The 25,862-nt window shown below is 36.1% G+C and overlaps 2 protein-coding genes across 2 annotated transcripts in view; one reads left to right on the forward strand and one right to left on the reverse strand.

The window, feature by feature from the left end:
* The window catches only part of CCDC148 (coiled-coil domain containing 148), a 306,036-nt gene that overhangs the window by 204,257 nt on the left and 75,917 nt on the right, over positions 1–25,862 (forward strand). The window contains exon 11 of the mRNA XM_043991473.1: positions 9,079–9,219. Coding sequence (XP_043847408.1) covers positions 9,079–9,219 — 141 coding nt within the window. The remainder of the gene's footprint in view (positions 1–9,078; positions 9,220–25,862) is intronic.
* Positions 24,888–25,526, reverse strand: LOC122746002 (40S ribosomal protein S3a-like). The gene has a single exon (XM_043991472.1). The coding sequence runs from the start codon at positions 25,524–25,526 to the stop codon at positions 24,888–24,890; it is 639 nt and encodes a 212-aa protein (XP_043847407.1).

Genomic DNA, 25,862 nt, shown 5'->3' on the forward strand with positions numbered 1-25,862 from the left:
TAGTCTATCACAGTTGATCAACACATAATGTTGATGTTCCCCAGTAAGTTTTTTAGAGAGAAAATAATTCAATTTTGGAAAATACAGAACTTTAGAATCCAGTCAGTATAGTCCAATCAATACTTGAACAACTTTAGAGTTAGTATAATTTCCAACTGGACATACCATATAGGCATTTGAAAAATGTAAGAGGGATGGGGATATACCTTTGGGAGTCATCCACATGGAAATGATCATTGAAGCCATGTTTTGTGGAGCACCCAAATAAATCAATGAATTGTGTGTACTGTAACTTGTCTGACTTTCATGTTTCATTAAAGAAACCATACATATAATTAAAACAAAGCTTCACCACTGAAGAGAGTATTGAAAAGACAGAGGGCAGGGCACAGCTAGGTGGTGCTGTGGATAAAGTCCTGGATTTAGGAGGACCTGAGTTCAAATCTGGCCTCAGATACTTGACACCAGCTGTGTGACTTTGGGCAGGTCACTTAACCCTCATTTCCCCACAAAAAATAAAAATAAAAGAAAAGCCAAGACAGAGGGCCAAGGACAGACAAAAGACACCTGAATATAGTGATCATTAGGAAGAAGTGGAGCCAGTAAAGGAAAAAGAAAGTTCAGCTTAAAAAGTGGGAAAACCAAGGAAATACAATATCACAGAAACAAAGAAAGGAAAGAATTTTAGTCTGGAGGTTATAGTCAACAGTAAAAAATACCAGGAAGTTCAAAGAGCAAGAGAAGTTAGAAATGCCCTTTGGATTTGTCAAGAAGGAGAGAATATTCCCACTGGAGTGGTGGGAATGCAAATCAGAGTATAGGAGTTTAAGAAAGGAATAAATAGGTAGGAAATAAAGGGAATAAGTACAGCCCATATGTTCATGGAGTTTTCTGAGAAAGAGGACAGTCACTAGAAAGAAGATCTGGGTTATGATATGTTTCCTTTTCAGACAAAGGGGATTAGCACCTTCATAGGTAGATAAGAAGGGATTTCCTTGGTCATTATTCAATTAATCATTTAACAAGCTTTTGATAAGTGCCTACTATGTGCCAGATTCTGTGTTAGGCACTGGAGATATTGAGGTAAAAACAACACAGTTCTTGATCTGATGATATTTCAGAGTGATAAGCAACTTTTTTTCTTAAAAAGTAAATTATTTTTTATTTTAAATTGATATTTTATTTTTTCTATATACATGTAAAAACATTTTTAACTGAAATTTTTTTTGGGGTGGGGAAATGAGGGTTAAGTGACTTTCCCAGGGTCACATAGCTGGTAAATGTCAAGTGTCTGAGACTTGATTTGAACTCAGGTATTCCTGAATCTAGGGCCAGTGATTTATCCACTGTGCCACTTAGCTTCCCTTAAAAACATTTTTAACATATTTTTGGGGGTTTTTTTTAGTTCCAAATTCTCTCCTTCCCTACATACCTTCTGCCCTACCTGAGAAAGCAAGAAATTTTGATATAGCTTAAACATGTGCAGTTGTGCTAAATATATTTCTGTATTAGTAATGTTTTGAAAGAAAACAAGAAAAAATCCATGAAAAAATAAAGTGAAAAATAATATGCTTTGGGACAGCTAGGTAGCACAGTGGATAGAGCACTGGCCCTGGATTCAGAAGGACCTGAGTTAAAATCTGGCCTCAGACACTTAACACTTACTAGCTGTGTGACCCTTGGCAAGTCACTTAACCCCAATTACCTCACCTAAAAAAAATGCTTTCATCTATATTCAGATGCTATCATTTCTTTCTCTGGAGGTGGATAGCATTTGTCAACATGAGTCCTTCAGAATTGTCTTAGATTGTATTGCTGATAATAACTGTCATTCACAGGTGATCATTGTACAATCTTGCTGTTACTCTGTACAACATTCTCCTGATTCTACTCACTTCATTTGGTATCAGGTCATAGAAGTCTTTCCAGGTTTTTCTGACAGCATCCTGCTCATTGTTTCTTATGGCACAAAAGTATTCCACTATAATATATACCACAGGGGGCCATGAGGTGGCGCAGTAGATAAAGCACTGGCCCTGAATTCAGGAGTACCTGAGTTCAAATCTATCCTCAGACACTTGACACTTACTAGCTGTGTGACCCTGGGCAAGTCACTTAACCCCCATTGCCCCGCAACCCCCCCCCCCAAATTATATACCACAGCTTGTTCAGCTATTTTCAATTTGATGGGCATCCCCTCAATTTCCTTTTTTTTTTTTTTTTTGCCATCACAAAAAGAGCTGCTATAAACATTTTTTTTTTGGTACATTTTTTCCATTAAAAAAAAAACAAACAACTTTGACACACACCTAGCAGTGGTGTTGCTGAATCAAAGGACATGCACGATTTTAGAGCCCTTTGGGCATAGTTCCAAATTGCTCTCCAAAATGTTTGGATCAGTTTACAACTCCACCAACATTGCATTAGTGTCTTAATTTTCCAATATCCCCTCCAAAACTTATCATTTACCTTTTCTGTCATATTAGTCAATCAGATAGGTATGGGGTGGTACCTCAAAGTTGTTTTAATTCACATTTCTCTAATCAATAGTGATCTAGAGCATTTTTCATATGAGTATAGACAGCTTTTATTTCTTTGTCTGAAAAGTGCCTCATCATATCCTTTCATATCAGTTGGGGAATGGCTATTTATTTTTTCCCTAGTGTTTTGTTGTGGTTGTTGTTGTGGAATGCTCAACTCATTGATCTGCTCTTTTTCTATTTTATCTACATAAGCATTTACAGATACAAATTTTCCTGTAAGTACTACTTTGGCTGAATCACATAAATTTTGTTATATTGTCTATTCTTGTCATTTTCTTTAATGGAATAATTGATTGTATTGATTTATAATTTGTTTGTTGACCCACTCATTCTATTTTTTTTGTTGTTGTTGTTGCAGGGCAATGAAGGTTAAGTGACTTGCCCAGGGTGATACAGCTAGTAAGTGTCAAGTGTCTGACACCAGATTTGAAATCAGGTCCTCTTGAATCCAGGGCTGGTGCTTTATCCACTGCACCACTTAGCTGCCCCTCCAATTAATTTTAAAAAATGTTCAAAATTTATTATTTTCCAGTTACATATGACATATAAGGATAGTTTTCAACATTTGTTTTAACTAGATTTTTAGTTCCCATTTTTTTCCTCCTCCCTTTCCTCCCCTCTCCCCAAGACAGCAAGTAATCTGATATAGGTTATATATGTACAATCACATTAAACATATTTCTACATTAGTCATCTTGTGAAAGAAGAATTAGAGCATAAAGGAAAAACCTCAAACAGGAAGGGAAAAAAAAAAACAGTCCAAAAGTAGAAACAGTATCATTCAATCTGCATTCATCATTCACAGTTCTTTTTTCTGAATGTTGAGAACATTTTCTATCATGAATTCTTTGAAACTGTTTTGGATCATTGCACTGCTGAGAAGAGCCAAGTCTATCCCCATTGTTCATCACACAATGTTGCTGTTACTGTGTACAATGTTCTCCTGCTCCTCTTAGTCAGCATCAGTTCATGTAAGTCCTTCCAGGTTTCTCTGAACTTCTCCTGCTCATTGTTTCTTACAGCACAATAGTATTCCATTACATTCATATACCATAACTTGCTTAGCCATTCACCTGTTGATGGGCATCCCCTCAATTTCCAATTCTTTGCCACAACAAAGAGAGCTGTTATAAATATTTTTGTACATGTGGGTTCTTTTCCCTTTTTTATGGTCTCTTTGGGATACAGACCTAGCACTGGCCCAAAGGGTATGAACAGTCCCATAGTCCTTTGGGCATAGTTCCAAATTGCTCTCCAGAATGGTTGGATAAGTTCACAGCTCGACCAACAATGCATTAGTGTTCCAATTTTTCCACAGCTTCTCCAACATTTATTATTTCCCCTTTTTTGGTCATCTTAGCCAATCATATAGGTATGAGGTGGTACCTCAAAGTTGTTTTAATCTGCATTTCTCTGATCAATAATGATTTAGAGCATTTTTTTATATGGCAATAGATAACTTTTATTTCTTCATCAGAAAAGTGCCTGTTCATATCCTTTGACCATTTCTCAATTGGGGAATTAATTGGATTCTTATAAATTTGATTTAGTTCCAGATATATTTTAGAAATGAGGCCTTTGTCAGAAATACCGCTTGTAAAAATTGTTTCCCAGCTTTCTGCCTCCCTTCTAATTTTGGCTGCATTGCTTCTGCTTGTACAAAAGCTTTTTTTTTTTTTAAGTAAGGCAATTGGGGTTAAGTGACTTTCCCAGGGTCACACAGCTAGTAAGTAAGTGTTAAGTGTCTGAGGCCAGATTTGAACTCAGGTCCTCCTGAATCCAGGGCCGGTGCTCTATGCACTGCGCCATCTAGCTGCCCCTGTACAAAAGCTTTTTAATTTAATGTAATCAACGTCTTCCATCTTGCATTTCATAATATTCTCTATCTCTTGTTTGGACATAAATTATTTTCCTCTCCATAGATCTGAGAGGAAAACTATTCTTTCCTCTCCTAATTTATCTATGGTATATTATGTCTAGATCTTGAACCCATTTTCACCTTATTTTTGTATAAGGTATAAGATGTTGGTCTATTCCTAGTTTCTGGCATACTATCTTCCAGTTTTTCCTGCAGTTTTTGTCAAATACTGAGTTCCTATCCCAGAAGCTGGAGTCTTTCCTCCAATTAATTTTTAATCTATAGCTCCACAACCCTTCATTGAATATTATTGAACTTATGATGTAAAGAAGATGCTTTTAATATTTTTTCTTTTCTCTATTTGGTTGTGAGGTTTTTATGGCCTAATACATGATCACTTTTTGTGTAGGTGCCATGTAACACTGAGAAAAAGGTATATTCCTTCCTATTCCTATTCAGTTTTCTCCAGAGGTCTATCATATCTAGTACCTTTCCTGAATTCCATAACTTTATATTTATATTCTACATTTATATTCTATAACTTAAAATATATATTTATATTCCATAACTTTTCTTTAACTTATTCTTTGGGTTTTATTGTTGTTGTTAGTTTATCTAGTTCTGAAAGGGGCAAGTTGAGGTCCCCCCTTTCCCCAGTATGGTTTTACTATTTCCTTCTGTAGCTCATCTTACTTTTCCTTTATGAATTTGGGTGCTATGCCACTTGGTGCATCTATATTTAGTACTATTACTTCATTGTCTGTGGTATCTTTTAGCAAAATGTAGGGTTTTTCTTATCTCTTTTAATTAGATTTATTTTTGTTTTTGCTTTGTCTGAGATTATGATTGTTAACCCTGCTTTTTTAAAACTTCAGCTGAAGCATAATAGATTCTGCTCCAGCCCCTTACCTTTATTCTGTGCGTGTCTTTCTATTTCAAATGTGTTTCTTGTAAACAACATATTGTAGAATTTTGTTTTTTAATCCACTCTGCTATCTGATTCCATTTTATGAATGAATTCATCCCATTCACCTGCACAGTTATGATTACTAACTGTTTATTTCCTTCTATCCTGTTTTTCCCATTTATCTTTTTCTTTTTCTCCTTTCCTACTGTCCCTCCTAAAAAAGTGTTTTACTTTTGACCATAGCCTTCCCCAGTCTGCCTTCTTTTCTATCAGTACCACCCCCCCACACACACACAATCCCTTTCTCTTATACTCTTCCCACCACTTCCCTGTTGGGGAAGATAGATTTCTATACCCAACTGAGTGTGTATTGTTATTCCCTCTCTGAGGCAATTCTGAAGAGAGCAAGGTTCAAGCCTTGCCTGCTATTCCCTTCATCTTCTTTTTCACTATAAAAGCTCTTTTGCACCTCTTTTATGTGAGATAATTTACCCCATTCTATCTCTCCTTTCCTTCTTCCTCTAATGTCTCCCCCTTTTCACTCCTTAATTTGATTTTTAAAAATATCATCTCCCCAAAATAAGAAAATTTTAAAAAATGTCATCCCATCATATTCAATTCACACCTATGCCCTCTCTTTATGTATACTCTTTCTAACTTCCCTAATAAAGAAAAAATTCTCAGGAATTACAAATATCATGTTTCCATGTGGGGTGCAAACAGTATAACTTTATTAAATCCTTGTGACTTCTCTTTATTATGATTATTATTTATGATTTTATTATCTTTTTATGCTTCTCTTGAATCTTGTATTTGAATGTCAGATTTTCTATTCAACTCTGGTCTTTTCATCAGGAATGCTTGAAAATTCTCTGTTTCATTAAATGTCCATTTCTCCCTAAAGAATTATACTCAGTTTTTTGGGGTATGTGATTTTTGGTTGTAATCCTAGGTCCTTTACCTTCCTCAATATCATATTCCAAGCTTTCATAACCTTTAAAGTAGATACTGCTTAATCTTGTGTTAAACTGACTGTGGCTCCACAGTATTTAAATTGTTACTTTTTGGCTATTTGTAATATTTTCTCCTTTACTTGGGAGCTCTAGTATTTGGCTATAATATTCCTGGGAGTTTTCATTTAAGGATCTCTTTTAGGAAATGATAGGTGAATTTAAAAAAATGTCTATTTTACCCTCTCTTTCTAGAATACCAGGGCAGTTTTCTGTAATACTTTTGTGAAAGATGCCTATGCTCTTTTTTGGATCATGACTTTCAGGTAGTCCAATGATTCTTAAATTATCTCTTCTTGATCTGTTTTCCAGATCAGTTGTTTTTAAAATGAAATATCTCACATTTTCTTATATTTTTTTATTATTTTGATTTTGTTTTATTGTTTCTTGATATCTCATAGTCATTAGCTTTTACTTATTCAATTTTTTTTTCAATTTTAATTTTTAAGGAATTATTTTCTCAGTGAAATTTTGTATCTCCTTTTCAATTTGACCAGTTCTATTTTTTTGAGTTGTTCTCTTCAGTGGATTTTTGTACTCCTTTTTCCATTTGGCCAATTCTTCTTTTTAAAGTGATTCTTTTCTTCAGCAGATTTTTGTGCCTATTTTAACATTTGGCTAGTCTGCTTTTTAAAGTGTTATTTTCTTAAGTAATTTTTTGTGGAAGACAGCTAGGTGGTACAGTGGATAAAGCACCGGCCCTGGATTCAGAAGGACCTGAGTTCAAATCTGGCCTCAGACACTTGACATGTTCTAGCTGTGTGATCCTAGGCAAGTCACTTAATCCTCACTGCCCCAAAGAAAAGAAGAAAAAAAAGAGAGTAAGTAATTTTTTGTGTCTCCTTTTCCAAGTTGATGACCTTTTCTTGCATCACTTTCCTTTCTTTCCCCCATTTTCCCTCTGTTTCTATTTGAGTTAAAAAAAATTTTTTGTTCTCTTCTAAGGTATGGGACCAATTTACATTTTTCTTTAAGACATTGCATGTAGCTTTTAAAACTTTTTTGTCTTTTGAGTTTGTGTTTTGATTTTCTCTGTCACCATAGTAACTTTCTGTAGTCAAGTTCTTTTTTTATTTTCATTTTCTAGCCTATTTATTGACTTTTAACTATATGCTAAAGTTGGATTCTGCTCCCAAAGTAGAGGGAGCACTGTCCCAAGCTTTAGGTTTTTTGTGCTGCTGTATTCAGAGCTAGTTTTGGTAGTTTATTAGTTTTAGTTCTTCCAGTGTGGCATGATCTGAGGAGAGGTATGGTAAATGCTCTCCTGGTCTGTACCCTGGTTTGTACTCTTTTCTGCCATGAAATTGTCACTAGGGTCCCTGCTCCTGCTTGTCCCCATCCTCAGTCTGAGGATTTTTCTCAGAACCACGTATGGGCAATGAAACTGAGCCTTGTACACAGTGTCAGCAGAAGATCTCATGCAATCTACTTCTGACTACTTTCCACCCCCCTTACCGTCTATGACCTGAGATCTCTGGAAGTCACTGTCACCACCACTGATTCAGTCACCTCTGAGGCCTATTTCTCATTTGCTGGGGTGCAGCCTGTGCTGGCCTGTGCTTCACTATCACCCCAGTGAGTCAGACCTTTCTTTCTGACTTTCTAAGTTTCCTTTGGCTGGAAAATTGTTTCACCTCATCCTTTTGTTGGATCTTCTGCTCTAGAATTTCTTTCAAGGCATTATTTTAAAGCTGTCTGGAGGGGAATTTGGGAAAGCTTTTAGCCTTTATTCTTCCAACTTCAAAAAAATGAATTATTTGTAAAAACCTGAAGAACCTAAATCTTTGGGGTGGGGGCACTCAAATAAAACAAAGTAGCACATATACTGTAACTTGTCTGACTTTCATATAAAGTTTCATTAATAAACCATAAACACAATTAAAACAAATATAAGGTATTCATGTTTATTCAGATACTTCCTTTTAGCAATTAGAATGTGCCCAATATAAATGTGCATGCCAGTGTACATCCCTAACTAAAGCGTTACTCTAATGCTTATTGTGCTATTGGTGACCCTTCATTCTTTGTAGTTTTTTTTTTTGTGAGGCAACTGGGGTTAAGTGACTTGCCCAAGGTCACACAGCTAGTAAGTTTCAAGGGTCTGAGGCCAGATTTGAACTCAGGTCCTCCTGACTCCAGGGCTGGTGCTCTATCCACTGAGCCATCTAGCTGCCCTTACACTCCATTCTTTTTTTTTTTTTTTTTTTTGTGGGGCAATCAGGGTTAAGTGACTTGCCCAGGGTCACACAGCTAGTAAGTGTTAAGTGTCTAAGGCCGGATTTGAACTCAGGTCCTCCTGAATTCAGGGCAGTTGCTCTATCCACTGTACCACCTAGCTGCCCCACCCTCCATTCTTGAAAGCAATAGCAATATAGTGCAAACATTGTTAATTCCTGCCTAGCTGGAAAGGTTTCCAGTCTGTTCTTTGAGGGCCAATCTGGTTAATTTAAGAGAGGTTCATCACCGGATTGATTACTGCAGGATAATGAAGATTTCAACTACAGCAACTTTCTTCAGGAATTGTAATCTGCACCAGTAAAAGGAGTGGCCCCACTATTGGAAATAGAGGTCCTTGAGCTATTGAGAAAAATGGGTGCCTAGAATTTTTGTAGACCAAATTGACACAGTTCATAGTAATGTGAAATTTTAACTTGACATTTGTGTGACAAGCTACTTGGAAAGTGACTTCAAACTTTACTGTGTTCATTTTGACCTCTGAACTTTATATAACTATTTATAATGGTTTCCTATTTTCTTTAGGTTCTTCAGTGGCGAGCACATCAAGAGGAAGAAGCAAAACTAGAATACAACATTATTATCAGAAGAAGGGAAAAAGAAAAGAAGGAAGAGAAACTTCGGAAAGAGAAGGAAATGTTGCAGAGAGAAGAGGAGAAAAAAAAAGTATGTAATCAGTGTTGTGAATGAATATGCTTAATTGCTTGAGTGATCTTTTATTTAGTATTCTTATAAACAATTCGTGGCATTATTATAAAGATTAACAAGTGGGGACAGTAGCTAGTGTTCATTTGAGTTTTAAAGATGCCTAGCCTAGCACAATTAGATGGCTTTGTTGTGCTACATGAATTGTTACCTACAACTGGATATTGTAGGCAGAAACTATTGTATTTGGAACTGTTGTTAAAATTGGATGGTCCTTGTATAGTACTCTGATTTACTCTAATACCCCAAATGAATTGTCAAAAGTTTACATCTATGATATAATGCATTTCACTGGGGAACAAATCAAGGAACTTTAAAAAAAAGTTCTTTATTAGTTTTGGTGTTTGTTGGGGGATTTGTTTGTTTTTTTGGGGTGGTACCATTAACTTTTTACAATCATGTATTCATCCTTTTTTCTAAATGTACATTTCAACTTGTAGCATGGAAAAAATTGCTCTGTTAAAGAAAGGCTTTCTTTATGGAATCTACTAACAAACTTAGAAAATAGTGATGAGCATACTAAAAGGAAATTTTCTCTTATGTAATTGTAGAGATAGCAACTGTTAGAATTGGAAGGGACTCTGGAGATCAACTCCCTCTAAAAAGTAGAGTGGTTAAGTGATGTCCTACAGAGCTAGGAAGTGGTAATCTGGGAGTAAAATCTAGGTTGCCTAATTTTCAGTACATTGTTTTTTCCATTATGTAATGTGGTCTGTGTATCTGTCTGTGTGTGTTTGTATGTATGTCTCCATCCCCATCTCTCCATGTCAGTGTCTCTATCTCTTCTTCTGCACCTTCTCTCTTTTAAATATCTATGCCATAATTTTAGTTTTTATTTCATGATGATATTTGTTTGTAAATGAATTATTTAATATTGCTTTAGTTGTTCTTTTAGAAATCATGTTTTCTTTATAGAAGTAAAGTTCAAGGGCAGCTAGGTGGCACAGTGGATAAAGCACTGGCCTTGGATTCAGGAGGACCTGAGTTCAAATCCAGCCTCAGACACTTGACACTTAACACTTAACCAGCTGTGTGACCCTGGGCAAGTCACTTAACCCTCCTTGCCCTGCAAAAACCAAAACCAAAACCCAAACCAAAAAGAAGTAAAGTTCACTCCAAAGGAAATGACTTTTAAAAACGTGATTTGTGGCCTTTTTACACTTAGTTATATCTTGTCTGTATCTCAGAAAATAGACATAATGTTTACTGTTAGACCTATTTGGCCTAACTACTTTTTCAACTTGGTAAGATCTATGAAAATCTACACTCCATTAGCATATCTTTCAAAGAACCAGGGTCATTTCCATGCCATTATTTATTATTAGGACTTAGTGGAAGAATGATTGAATTTGCATGATTAATTCAGAGTTTATTGTGGATATATTTTATGTAACCATGTGATCAATATGTTACATTTTCTGACTAGTAATCTCTAATCATTGTTCAATGATCCTGCCCTAGATCTTAATGGATAGAGAATTATGCATTTCTTTCCATAGCAGGTCACTTTTTCTCCATTAAAAACAGTATTGTATTAACTTGTTTATTTTTAAATTTGTCAGCAAATATTTTTAATGGTTTATGGAGCATGCTATAAATAGAAAATTAGATAATATGTAATTCTTATGATTATTTGAAAGATGAAATCAGGAGCTTGTTCTATAAAATTATCAACTTTTATATATCTAACCCAAGAACAAGTCTGACATTAGTTTCTCAAAAAATAAACTGAATTGGTTTCATCTCAGTCTCCAACAAGATAGTTGATAGTTAGAAAAAAAAAAGATTAATTATACCAGATATCTCAAGCACCTGTTCTGAGTCAGTACATACTTGGTTGTTATCGTCACATATATTGATGCTATTTCAACAAATGTGTGTGCCATAGAACTCTGTAGCGTATCTACAACTTGTTTTCTGAGATGATTGTACAGCACTGGGGAAATAAATACTTTGAACACAGAGTGTATGCTCCATGAAATTAAATAGGATAGGTCAAATTTCTCCCAGAGAAAGCAAGTCTTTCTAAGGCCTTTGATATGCAAATCAAACCAAAAGCAGAGATTCTACAAATAAATGAGGCCAGTTTTAACCAAGATCTTCTATATGCAAATTAAATATGAACTTCAATATGCAAATCAAGTATGAACTTCAGTGAAGACTAAGTGAACTTCAGAACTTTGAATCATTAAGCAGGGATGCAGTATATATGTTACACAAGGTTAGTAAAACAATAGCAGAATTGTTATGATTATAATTGTCCCAAGTTTTGGAAGGAGGCACCAAGATAATAGAAATATTGGGATAATATATTGATCCCCTGCTAGAGTCACCATAGGGAGATATCAGTGCAACAATAGCTTTGCTTTAATCAATCAAAACCTCAGGGCCCCTATAGGGCAGAAAGTTGTCTTGATTGGGAACTAATAGTCACAAACGGGCTTTGGGGGAAGAGTTGCAAAGAGAATATGCATAAATATATACATACATAATTTATATATACACATATATGTACATTATTGATACAACAAAAGAATAACAAGTAATGGGAAGAAGAAATAAGAAAAATTATTGAAGGGGCAGCTAGGTGGCACAGTGGATAAAGCACCGGCACTGGATTCAGGAGGACCTGAGTTCAAATCCAGCCTCAGACACTTGACACTTACTAGCTGTGTGACCCTGGGCAAGTCACTTAATCCTCATTGCCCTGCAAAACAAAACAAAAAACAAACAAAAAAAGAAAAATTATTGATTATGGGCATCACAAATGATTAATAAATGAAGGAAAGGGGGAAAGAAGAATGGGGAATGGATAATCTAGAGATACCAATAGTTAAAAAGGGAGTGGAATATATGGATTAGTTGAAACCATTGAAAAACTCAAATAGGTAATAGTAGGAATTTAAGAAATATAGTTAGAAATTTGTTGGGGGTAGGGTATGCATCTGTTTAGAAGTATCCATAAGAATGTATAAAAACTAGACTTAGACTAATAATGAATTAACATAGGTTACTATAGAATAGCATGAGAGAAGGAAACAAAAATATACCAATTATAACTTTGAATATAAATGGATTTAATCCCCTTACAAAACATAAAAGGGTTATAGACTATATTAAAAAGCAATATTTAATACAGAAAATACACCTAAGACATAGTCTCACAGATTTGAAATGAAAGTTTGGATGAAAATTTACTAAACTTTAGAAAACTAGGAGTTGAAGTTATCATAACAGATAAAGCTGAATTCAAATGAAAAAGCATTAAGTAAGATAAACATTAGAACTATATCATGCCTAAAGGTAAGGTTGACAATGAAAGCATTTTTTAAAAATTGGAGCAATAATTTCATCAATGTGATGAATTCAAAGTGCAGAAAACTTTTGTTTATGCAAATCTTTATAACCTATTGATTGAGAAATAGACTCAGTGCCTAGGGCATGATGAAATTAAATGTAATAATGATGATAATAATATTGTTGATGATGATGATATTAATAGCAAACATAGTGCTTACTATGTTCCAGGCACTGTGTTAACTGTTTTATAATTATTATCTCATCTGATCCTCACAACAACTCTGGGAGGTAGATGCTATGATCATCCTCATTTGACAGATGAGGAAACTGAAGCAAACAGAAATTGCTACTTGCCCAGTATCACACAGATAGTAATTGTCTGAGGTCTAATTTGAAGTCAGGTCTTCTTGACTTCAGGTCCAGCTCTCTATCTACCCATAGTCACATATATAGTATTGTCAGAAGCTGGATTTGAACTTAAGTCTTTATGAATCCAAGTCAGCTCTCAAACCATCATGATGGCTTTCAAAGAAATCATCTCCACATCTAAAGGCACAGAAACGAATGGTTTTTTTTTTTAGAGAAAAAGTTAACCAAATAACAAAAAAGATCTAGAAGAAATTTCTTATGCTAACTGACTTTTTGGTTATTTGCTTCTTTCTCATTAGGATGGAATGAATCTTGTATAGATAGCCTCCTTATAGTATAAAATCACTGTCTTTCTGCAAAATTAAGTTGTTTCATGGGTTGCCATAGCTAAAAATTTCATCATCAAATTCCTACCCAATATTGGTTGTGAAACTTTCCATATTTAACTTGTCTTATTCATGAAATGTAGACATAGTCTGTTGCCAGGATCATACCTAAAGCCTTTATGGAATGGTAGACCATGCCAGAATTTATGCATCACTAGCATAGTGTTTGAGAAGCCAGGGTCACTCAACATGAAGCAGTCTTCTGAATTGTTCTCACCTCCTAGAAAAATCATCATTTTCTTGACTATTGCTATGGTAAAGTGAGCATAGTTCCTACCTCAATCATAAAAGTTTTCTAACAAATAGTCTCTCATGTGTACAATCATGACAACATTCCTTTCTAAATGCAATCAAAGCTTTAGCTATGTTAAAGGACTCATTAATGTCTAAGGAGGCATAAAATTGAGATGGGTTGTCATGAAATTAACTTGGAAATGTCATCTCAGATATCCTGTGAAGAGTATTATAGACCAGGGATCCCTTTTTTGCTCATCCTACTATTATGGTATAGGCATTGTGATTTTCTCACATGACTTTCAGAATCAAGAGGTTTCTTGCAACCAAGTAGAAACAAAGCCCTCTAATTCCTCAATGGATTAGCATGGAAACTGGCAATAAAATCAGGTACAAGTCAAAGAAGAGACACAAGAGAAAGACCAATCTAGATTAACATAGAACTGGCAACATGATATACATACAGAGATAGCTGATTTTATTGCACTTTGCAAGAATGACATTATTATTTTTTTTCCAAATTTTGGCAAGCTTGCAACAAGCAAGTCTGCTTGTGCCATTTTTCCAATAGCATGTGCTCCCATTGTGGCTCTGTGTCACATTTTGATAATTCTCAGAATATTTCTAATTTTTGTTATCATTATATCTGTTATGATGATCTGTGATCAGTGATCTTTGACATTACTATTGTAATTGTTTTTGGGTACCACAAACTGTTCCTATATAAGACTGCAAACAGTTGGTAAATGTTGTCTGTGTTCTAACTGCTCCACATACTTGGCAATTCTGAATTTTTCTTCCTCTCTTCCTTGAGACACAAAAATATTGAAATTAGGTCAATTAATAACCTTACAATAGTCTCTAAGTGCAAACTTCATTGTTATCTTATTTTAAAAAATTGTCACAGCTACTTCAACCTTCAGGAACCACCACCTTGATGAGTCAGCAGCCATTAACATCAAGGCAAGATGTCCACACACACAAAAAAAAGATTATGACTTGCTGAAGGCTCATATGATTGTTAGCATTTTTTAGTGATAAAGTATTTTTAATTAAGGTATGTACATTGTGGGTGTCTTTTTAGATACAATACTATTGCACACTTAATAGACTATAGTATAGTATAAACGTAACTTTTATATGCACTGGGAAACCAAAAAATTCATGTAACTCACTTTATTGCAATATTCACTTTATTGCAGTGGTTTGGAACCAAACCCACAATATCTCTGAGGCATGCCTGTATTTATTCTGTACCAAGTCTAAAGACTTAACCATGCCACCACCTTTGATAAAAAACAAATGCCATTGCCTTTCTGTTTGGGAAGTTCTCTACTAAGGGGCAGACATTTAAAAAAAGAAAAAATCCTTATTGCAGAAGAGACTGCCTCTGCCCTTTTGTTTTCATAGACTGACTTGATTGGTTCAGTAATAAATGTGTATGTGTTATTTTAAACTACTATCCTCTGAATTCCTCTTTTTTAGTAATTGTATATTTGTAGTTATGTTGTAAGAGGCAATTTCCATAATGAATAAAGTGCTGGACTTGGATTCAAGAAAACCTGGGTTCAAATCCTTCCTCAAGGACTGAGCAAATCACTGAACTTTGCTCTATCTCTTTCCTTCTGTATAAAGGGGAGCTATTGATAACACCTACCTCGCAGGATTCTTGTAGGGATCTAATGATATAATACATAATAAGGAGATTAAAAACTGAGGGGATCCTCTCCCATCTAGTTCATGGTCTTTGGAGGGTAGATCTAGAGGTTGCCTATTTCAGATAGAGAAAAAGTGTCTTGGATTTCATTTGAGAAATTTCTGAATGTCTTTCATGATCATAGAATCTAAGAGCCAGAATGGATCTGAGAGACTATCCAGTTCAATTTTACCTGACCAAGAATACCTTCTACTGCATATCCAACAAATAATCATTGGAAGAAAACCTCCAGTGAAAGAAAACTCTACCTCTTTGGGAAGTCCATTACATTTTTGGATAGTTTGAATTGTTAGGAACTTTTTTTTGTACATCAACCCTAAATTTGACACTTTGTAACTTTAACCTATTATTCCTATTTTGGTTATCAGGATCAAGTGGTGAAAGTTCAATTCCTATTCCATTTGAAACCCCTTCAATTACAGCTCTCAATCCTCCTCTAAGTCTTCTCTTCCACAGCCTAGCATCTCCACTTCTTTCCACTGATGTTTTTTCCCTAATCCCTTCACCATCCTGGACAATCCTCTTCTGCATAAGCTTCAGCCTATCTCTGTCATTTTTAAGGCTTCTCCCTGACACATGACCCCATGTTTTTATTTATTTAAAAAAACATTTTTTTTGAGTGTGTGTGAGGCAATTGGGGTTAAGTGACTTGCCCAGGGTCACAAAGCTAGTGTTAAGTGTCTGAGGCTGAATTTGAACTCAGGTCCTCCTGACTCCAGGGCTGGTGTTCTATCCACTACATCACCTAACTTCCCCTGCCACCTAGCTGTCCCTTCAACTCCATGCTTTTAATACCACTTATACTATCTGTTGGTGGTTGTTGGAATAGCATGGTCCCCAGAGACTAAACAATACAAGTGACCCAAAGGACGATGGAGAGATATGGGAAGCATAAGTAAGATGCAGTTTATTTTTCTTTCTCTTTTTAAAGAAAATTTTTATTGATACTTTTTATTAACATGTTATTTCCAGATATCCAACCTTCAAAGCTTCATCAGCTCCCTTCCTTGTTACAACTTAAAGTTAACACACAATAAGCAAATCTGCCTATATATACAGTCTGAATCCCAACCCCTCTCAAAGGAAGGATACATATATGTATTGATCATTACAAATACCCAGAATTCAGCTTTTTTATAATGCTCTTTTCATTTACATATTTGTAGTCATTGTATATATATATATATATATATTTCTCCCCCCCCCCCCCACCCTGTTGGCCTCTTCTCTGAGTTATTTCTTTCATCAATGATGGCTATGGAGCCCAAACTACTACAAGAAACACCTGTGGTCTGTAGTATTACTAAACCTCTTGGAGTTTGAAGGCAGATAGTCTATATGGTTGTTGGTGGTGATTTAACTCTCCTGGCACTCCCCCTCTTCTTTCTCTCCCTCAGGATGTCTTCCTACTTCAGCTAGGTTGACTCACCTGTCTTTTGGGATGAAGCTGGTTAGCTGCTGGTGGGGATGACTAGCCCTTTCTTCACAGGAAGAAGGAACTGTGCCTTATTTTCTCCTGTATCTAGTACAGTGCTCTATATATTTGTTGAATGAAGCCTGTGCTAATATGTCAGACTCACTTTTGAATATTACTAATCCTCTATTTGCTGATATATAATTATGAGATTATAAGTATTATTCCCAAACCTCATGTCATTATTCTCTCCTGTGATTGAACTGGAAATATTTTCGCAAGCATATCCTTCACTGTTATTTTTTCTGTATCACAACTGTTGTTTCCCATAGCATCTGGTTTGAGTTTTATCTGGGAATTTTTCTCTGCCCTCTATTTTTAGTTTAAAGCCTTGATCAAATCAGTATGTCTTGAGTCTATCATATTCTTTCCTAATTCTCATGAAGTACACTTTATTCTTAGCCCAGAGCCCATCTTTTTGATGGGCTTTGAGCCAGAGACGGTTTCCCTCATACACACTATAGTCTAGGTGCTTTAATTTAGGTGGGTGTGTCACATGATGTTTTTCCACAGCTTTAGATGACTCAGAATCCACAAAGAATTTGAACAGCTGCCCTTCCTGAGCCCTAACATCTCACAGAGTAGATGAGCTAATATTGTACTAAAGTTAATGGTAACATTTTCCGCTGCTCACCCTTTTCAAGTCATGAACAGGTGTCCATTTTCTCTCATAAGACATTCTTACTGCCCCATCACACTGAACTGATACAAAAATACCTTCAAAAATACTAGTTTGAGGGTTTGATTCAGGTGGCAAATGTTTACCCCACCAAAACACACAAACACACACACACACACACACACACAATTCCTATGCAGCAAAAAGAGGCCTTATACCTTTAGGATCACTGAGATGTAACCTAGGTGATAGGTTTTTTTTTCCTTCTTTTCTCCATCTCCCTCAAAGACTATACAGTTGTTCTACCTTCTGTTTAATTGCTCACAATTGCCATGGTCCCTCCTGATTATTGCCCCTCCCCCCTCCTTTTTTTCTCTGCTTTTCTTTCTCAGCAATATATTGGAGGTAGGAGCATAGTTGCGGGGGGTGGGGGGAGAAGATTGGATAAGAGTGTTGAGGGGCATGTGTGGAAATCTATCTTAAGAAGCTGCTTCCATACCATGATTCTCGAGTACAATTTCTTTAAGGTGAGATTATTGTTTTGTCACTTTAGTAGCCTGGATTCTTGAGGAAAGCAGACCAAAGGGAAAATTATTGCTGTATTCTTTGAAGAACTGGTCATGATTTCTGAGATTCTGAGAGCTGAGATATGAAAGCATAAAGCAAGGGAGGGGCCAGATGAGATATGTAGGCAAGACTGAGTAGCATGGGGTCTATCTTCTTAGTATCTTTCACACACATCCACTTTTCTGTATTCATACCACAACCTCCCTAATTGAAGCCCTCATCTCTTCTAATGTCTATAATTGCAACAGATTCCTAATTCATTTCCCTGCCACCAGTCTTTCCCTATCCAATCCGTCCTCCAAAATACCTGCAAAACTGATCTTCCTAAAGCACAGGTCTGACTAGTTCATTTATCACTCCCCTGCTCAGGAAGCTTCAGTGTCTCCCCATTGCCTAGAATATGAAATACAAACTTCTTTACTTGGTGTAAAGGTGGGGATTTATTTAATCAATCAATGACCCCATTCTACTTAAGGTGAGTGATAAAATAATTGATAACCTTACCATGTAAGAACACATGTCAGATTAATGTATCAATCATGGGCTTTAAACTAAATGCAAAAAAAAATATTAGATCAATTTAGATATCCTTGAAATCTGTTAGATCAACTGGAGGGATATTGTACCGGAAGTTGAGATTTGTTAAGAAAACTTGGCTATGTAGTGTGTGTGTGTGTGTGTGTGTGTGTGTGTGTGTGTTTTAAAAGACAATTTGAGAACCCAGAGATTCAAGTGTCTAACACCTTGGAGTAGAAGTCTTCCAGCTAAACCCCTAAGAATCAATGTTTGGGGTGAGGAAGGGGAGGGGCAAGAAGAAGAGCCTTTGCTTTGGTCTTAGTCTTGGGTTTGGTCTTGATCTTGGTCTTGTTCTTGGTCTTCCCATTGCTCCAGTTTTGACCAGAGAAGTACCTATTGAACTTCAAAGGACCAGAAGGCTCTGACTTCCCATTGATGTCCTAATCCTAGCAAAGCTCGTGGGACAGCTGATGAAATATTGTATTGTGAACTAAGGATAAACTTGATACATTGGAAAGATAGGTTTCTGGCTTTATAAGGAGCCCCAAAGAAAAAGTGCACCATGCCCAAGGGAATGTCATGATTATTTGATGAAGGAAGGTGGGGGAAGCAGAGAAAGAACTTGTCTCTTTGCTTCATGTGCTCTCTCAGTTTGAGTGTACTTTCCCTTGAACTCTCTCTGAGCTGTTGAGAGAGTATGTCACAGACTTTGGTCAAGGGGGAGATTAAAAAAAAATTTTTAGCTAACTTATTACTAGCATCTTAGTAAATATTTTCCTAAAAACTAAGTCTGGCTAACTCATTAATATTACTGGACAATGGGGGAAGGATGTTCACAATCTGACTCCACCTCATTTCCCCAGGCTGATTAGATGTTATGCCTCTTCAGAGGCTCTGGTCTTATTTCCCAGTTTTTTGGAATGTTCTCCCTACTCACCTCTGTCCCTTGAAACTCTTGATTTCTTTAAGATTAAGCTCTTGTCACCTACTGCAAGGAGCCTTTCCCACTTCTCCCAGTTGTTACTACTTTCCCTATTATTTCATTTTGTACATGGCTTGTATTTACTTCTCTTTGAACATGTTGTATGTTACTTGCAGAACCTGAGCTCTTTGGGTTTGAGCTCCTTGGGACCAGGGACTGTCTTCCCTTGTGTTTGTATCCTCAGCACCGTGCACAGTGACTGGCACACATCAGGCACATCATAAATGCTTGTCAATTGATGCACTATGCTTGTTGGGGACTCTGGGTGAGTCTCTCTTGTGCATTGTTCCAGAGACAGTGGGCTGGAGTGGAAAAGAGAGATGGACTTCGGGTTCGAATGCTGTCAGAAACACTTAATATCTGTGTGATTATGGGCAAGCAATGTCATGTTATAGAACTTCAGTTCTCTCACCTATAAAATGAAGATCATAATACTTGAAGTATCTGCTCCCCCCTGCCCCATTGCCCTAGTTAATAAATGGTTGTTGATTGATGTGAAGTGAGAATTTTTTATTGCGGTAGCTAGATGGATAGAGTGATGGATTTGGAGTCAGGAAGACCAGTGGCCTCAGATACTTACAAGATTTGTGACCCTGGGCAAGTCACTTAACTTCTGCCTACCCCAATTTCCTCAACTGTAAAATGGGGATAAATAACAGCACCTACCTCACATTTAGTAATTTGTCCTAGAAGTTGGTCAAGTTTTACCTTAAGGCATAGAAATACCTAGCTAAATGAAGAAAAGGCAATCCTGTTTTAGGATATCATAATGCCAAAGAAAAACTTCAGGGGGCATCATAATATTTTGAGGATTTAAACAATTTGGAAAAAGTATTGTCTTATAAACCATTTAGGCAAATTGCCTTCTTTCTAGGACCACCTCCAAAAACATGAATTTCCATTGCTTTAAGTCTATAATGCTACTTGTTTAGAAATATCAATAATAAAATTAATCCTCTTCCATTCAAGCCCTTAGAAATACAACTCAGGGTCAAGATTCCCTAAGGGTCAGCACTTTATTCAAAAGTCATTTCCTGAAAGCCCCCACCAATATATTTCTCTTACAGGGATCAACCAGAGGACGTATTAAAGCAAAACATATTTAATCAAAGAACATATCAAACTAAATGACAAGAAGGCCTATAGGATATATACATGGCACACCACAGGTTATCATGGCACCATTGGAGGGGTAGGTATGCATAGGGGATGCATATGATTGGGGAACACATGTAGCCTGAAAAAAGCATGTCTCTGACATTGCATAATTGAGGTTATGCTCTGGAAATGTCATTTAACTATTCTTCCCATTAGCCACTGTTGCTTTGCAGCCATTTCTTGGGTCTTCAGTTGCAATGAAGGTAAAGGGAAAGGTTTACCTACCTTTGTTCTATTAGGGGAAGGGCTGGAGGTGTCTTTTAGCTTATAGCCACAGGGGTTATCTTTAGATATTGTGTGTGTGTGTGTGTGGGGGGGTTTACAGATCTTAGCTATCTATCTATCTAGCTAAAGAAGCCCTAGTCACTTTTGTCTATTCTTTGAACAGCTTTCCCCCTGCTGCCCCTTAGATTCTCTGTCCAAACTCTCATATGAGTAATGATATAAAATGTATTTCAACTCCTATCATACCTTTGGATCCTATTCCTAGTACCTATAACCTGGATCCCATTCAAATTATACTGTGGACTCCATTTTTTAAAAACCACCAAAGACCTGGATGGAGCTGGGTAAAGAAAATATTTTTAGCCCCACAATACCTTGGAAATCAACTTGGGAGCAAGCCTGAAAAGTATTGGTTGGAACTGTAAAGAGGATGACCCTAACAATAAAGATAGCAATATTATATACATAGTAAACATATATCTTTGTTGCTAAATATTTGGAAGCCATTATTATCAAATTTCTAGCTAGTACTTATTAGAAATTAATCGATCAACAAGCATATTTTAAGTATCTACTATACATACTAGTCAATTACTTCCCATAAGGACATTCTATCAGGGATAGCAGCCTATGCATATAGATGTAGATACAACATGTATAAACAGTAAATACAGGGTGATATCAAGAAGGTGAAGGAGGCACCTGGGAAGGGGACAATAAAAATACTCAGGTAGAAGGTGGTGATTAAGGAGAACTTTGGAGGAAGCTAGAGGTGACAGTGAAGAGAATATGCCTTCCAGGTATGGGGGGCAGTTTGTGCAAAAACAGATTGGGAGGTGAATGTTGTATGTGAAGGTAAGACATTTTGACTTCACTGTAGAAGTACATGAAGAAGAGTAATGTGTAATAAGTCAGGAAAGTAGCCTTTGTGGATGGCGATACCAATGAAAAGTTTTTATTTTATTCTGGAAACATTAGGGAGACATTGGAGCTTCTTGGTTAGGAGAGTGACCTTTCCAGTCCTATGATCTGAAAATTTCACTTTGGCTGTATAGAGAATAGATTAGAGGGAAGAAACATTGGAGGTGGGGAGACCAAATTAGAAGGACATTTCCTCCAAGTGAGAGATAATGAATGAGTCTTTCAAGTAGGATCTTGGTCATGTTAGTAGGGAGAACAAAGGTAAGGGATGGTGTAGAAACAGAATAAACAAGACTTAGACACTGTCTGGATGTGAATAGTGACAGATAATGAAACCTCCAGGATGACTGAGATTTTGAACCTGGGTGATTGGAAAGATGATGGTATCTGACACAATGAAGGGAGAGAGAAAGACACAGAGAAATGGAGACAGAGAGACAGAGACAGACTTACATAGACAGACAGACAGACACACATAGAGGTGGATTTGGGGGTTGGGAATAATGAGTTTTCTTTTAGATATGAGATACCTAAAGGGTATCTAGTTGAAAATGTCCAATAGGCACTTGTTGCAGAGCTGAGACTTAGGAGAGAGAATAGGTCTGGATATAAAGATCTAGGAGTTATCTGTCTTGAAATGATAATTAAACCCCTGGTAGTTGGTAGCATTAGCAAGAGAGATGTTGAAATGCCATAATTCATCTGTAATTAACTAGAACAATGGTTTCTAAATTTCTTTAATTTTGTACATAATCAGTTTAAAAAAAAATGAACAAGCATACCCTGAGTATATATGTATATTTTTTATAAATCCAATGTGTCGTACTGGATAAATATAACACTATTAAGCATAAACTCAAACTTAAAGAGGATGAAAGATGAAAAAAACAATATATATATATATTTTTAGTGAGGCAATTGGGGTTAAGTGACTTGCCCAGGGTCACACAGCTAGTAAGTGAAAAAACCAATATTTTAAAATAAAAAAATTGTTTTTAATGATACAAAGTTGTTTTTCTCATTTAAATTATTAATAATATTTTAATGAGAACAATGTGCTTAAATATTTTTTATAATTTTCTAAAATGTTGATTTAATATTTTATGATACAGCAATTCAAAAACCTAAGTATAAGTTCAGCTTATTTCAAAACTAGCTTTTAATATCTATCTGTGAGAGCTAAAAAAAAAAAAAAAGATGTTTCACAAAAATATGTTGATCTAAATGGGGGAAGTGGTGACAGTACTTACTAAATTATGTTACTCATTTTTCAATCCCATCCACCAATTATGCAAAGGTTTCTGCTGAAATTTGGCTAGCAAATTTTCATTTTTCATGTCAATGAGTTTCTCTTTCAAAATAATTGGAAGGTGTTTCAATTTTGTATTTTTGAACAGATGGATTCAAAATCCACTATAACTCTTCATTTTGAAGATTTTTCCCCATATAAATATTTTATTATTTTCCAGTTACATTTAGAGATAATTTTCAAAATTTGTTTTTATAAGATTTCTAGTTTCAAATTTTTCTCCATTCCCTCCCTTCCCCCCTTCCCAAGACAGCAAGTAATCTGATATAGGTTATATATGTATAATAACATTAAGCATATTTCTGCATTAGTCATGTAATGAGAGAAAAATCAGAGCAAAAAGGAAAAACCTCAAAAAAAGAAAAACAACAACAACAAAAACAATAGAAATAGTATGGTTCGATCTGCATCCAGATTCAACAGTTCTTTTTTTTTTTTTTTCTGGATTTGGAGAACATTTTGCATCATGAGTCCTTTGGAACTATCTTGGACCATTGTATTGCTGAGAAGAGTCAAGTCCATCACAGCTGATCAACACACATTGTTATTGATACTGTGTACAATGTTCTCTTGGTTCTGCTCACTTCACTCAACATCAGTTCATGTAAGTCCTTCCAGGTTTCTCTGAAATCCACTTGCTCATTGTTTCTTATAGTACAATAGTATTCCATTACATTCATATACCACAACTTGTTCAGCTATTCCCCAATTGATGGGCATCCCCTCAATTTCCAATTCCTTGCCACCACATAAAGAGCAGCTATAAATATTTTTGTACATGTGGGTCCTTTTCCCTTTTTTATGATCTCTTTGGGAAAAAGACCTACTAGTGGTCTTGCTGGGTCAAAGGGTATGCACAGCTTTATAGTCCTTTGGGTATAGTTCCAAATTGTTCTCCAGAATGGTTGGATCAGTTCACAGCTCCACCAACAATGCATTAGTGTTCCAATTATTCCACAACTTCCCAAAATTTATTATTTTCCTTTTTTGTCATATTAGCCACTCTGATAGGTGTCAGCTGGTACCTCAGAGTTGTTTTAATTTGCATTTCTCTAATCAATAGTGATTTAGAGCATTTTTTCGTATGGCAATAGATAGCTTTGATTTCTTCATCAGAAAACTTCATATCCTTTGACCATTTCTCAATTGGGGAATGACTTGGATTCTTATAAATTTGATTTAATTCCTGATATATTTTAGAAATGAATCCTTTGTCAGAAACACTGGCTATAAAGATTGTTTCCCAGATTTCTGCCTCCTTTCTGACTTTGGATGCATTGCTTCTGTTTGTACAAAAACTTTTAAATTTAATGTAATCAAGATTGTCTATTTTGCATTTCATAATATTCTCCCCTGAAATTCTTAAAGTGCATCAAAAGTCATATGACAATACCTGGCAGTCTGGAGGGTGGATTTCCTGGGAAAAGCTAGGACTGGATATAAATGGCCCACTGTTTGCAGGTGTTAAGACTTAATCATACTTTTTTTCATAATGATAAATTTTTATTTTTCAGCCTTTAAAAGTTCTTATTTATTTATTTATTTTTTGCTGGGAAATGAGGGTTAAGTGACTTTCCTGGGGTCACACAACTAGTAAGTGTCAATTGTATGAGGCTGGATTTGAACTCAGGTCCTCCTGAATCCATGGCTAGTGCTTTATGCACTGTGCCACCTAGCTGCCTCAAAAGTTCTTATTTTTGATAGATTCTTGAACTGGTGGTTCATAGCCATCATCCCCTTCTACTTTTGTGCCTGTTTCATCTCCTGAAGATTTTTCAGAGCCACCACCTTCATCATGCAGTTCCATTAGCTTTCCCAATTCACATTTGGACTTCTTGAGCATTTTGACTTTTCAAACAAATACATCATGGAGAGGGTAAATGGACTGGCAAGCCTTTTCTGTGTCTTTTCCAATGCTGTCTGGAATTAGTTTATTGACAACTTCTTTCCAGTCATTTGTCTGCACCTCATGGGTCATGATTTCCTTCATTTTCTTATGAATTTGATGGACCTGTTGGTGCTGGGCATAAGAGGTCTTATGGATCTGGTTGTTGTGCTTTTTGATAAAACCAATACAAAAGAGGCAGAGCAAGTAGCCATCAGTAGTTTTGACATCAACATGGGCTTTAATCATGGTCTGCCACTTTTTGACCATGGACCACATTTTGTCCTGGGTAAGGTCCATTCTGTGGAAATTAGTCAAACAATTTTTACCCTGAACACCTTCAGTAATTAACTTGAACTTAAGAAAAGCAACCTCATCATTTGGCAGATCAGCAAGTCTCACTTCAAAAACTCGACCCTCGAGACCATCAGAGGCAATTTTTGTTCCTTGTGTCCTTGTAACCAGTGTCTTGCCAATATTGCAAATGTTGAACATAGCTGGTGCTTTTACATCATACCAATCCTTCTTTGAAAATGGATCAATCATTTTCTTCTTGGTTCCTTTTTTGCCGCCTTTGGTAAGGTGCTTGTTCTTGCCCACCACCATGATCCTGCTCTGAAAGCCAAAAGCAAACAATCATATTCTTAATGATGAGAGGATAGCAAAGGTAAGAGGGCAAAGGGCAGAGCCTTGAGGAATAGGGAAGTTAATCAGCATTTCAAATGTTTTGGCCATTTCTTGTCAGATTTGATTAGATTGTCATTGTTTTTACTTCTTAATTGGCTGATGAAGAGTTTGTTTTAGGAGTTGAAGTGCCGGTTCTACCATTTTCTTGTTATTGGTTTATGTCCACATCATTAGTTTGTGTCAATCAGGGTTTTTTTTGCAGATGTCTTTTAAAGTCATTTGTACATTTTGTGAGCATTAATAAGCCATCTCACC

Source organism: Dromiciops gliroides, chromosome 3 (assembly GCF_019393635.1).
Source record: "Dromiciops gliroides isolate mDroGli1 chromosome 3, mDroGli1.pri, whole genome shotgun sequence".
In the NCBI taxonomy this organism is placed as follows: Eukaryota; Metazoa; Chordata; class Mammalia; order Microbiotheria; family Microbiotheriidae; genus Dromiciops; species Dromiciops gliroides.

What these genes read in the sequence shown, in the direction of transcription:
- LOC122746002 (XM_043991472.1), bottom strand. Translation starts at nt 25,526, where the DNA reads ATGGTGGTGGGCAAGAACAAGCACCTTACCAAAGGCGGCAAAAAAGGA.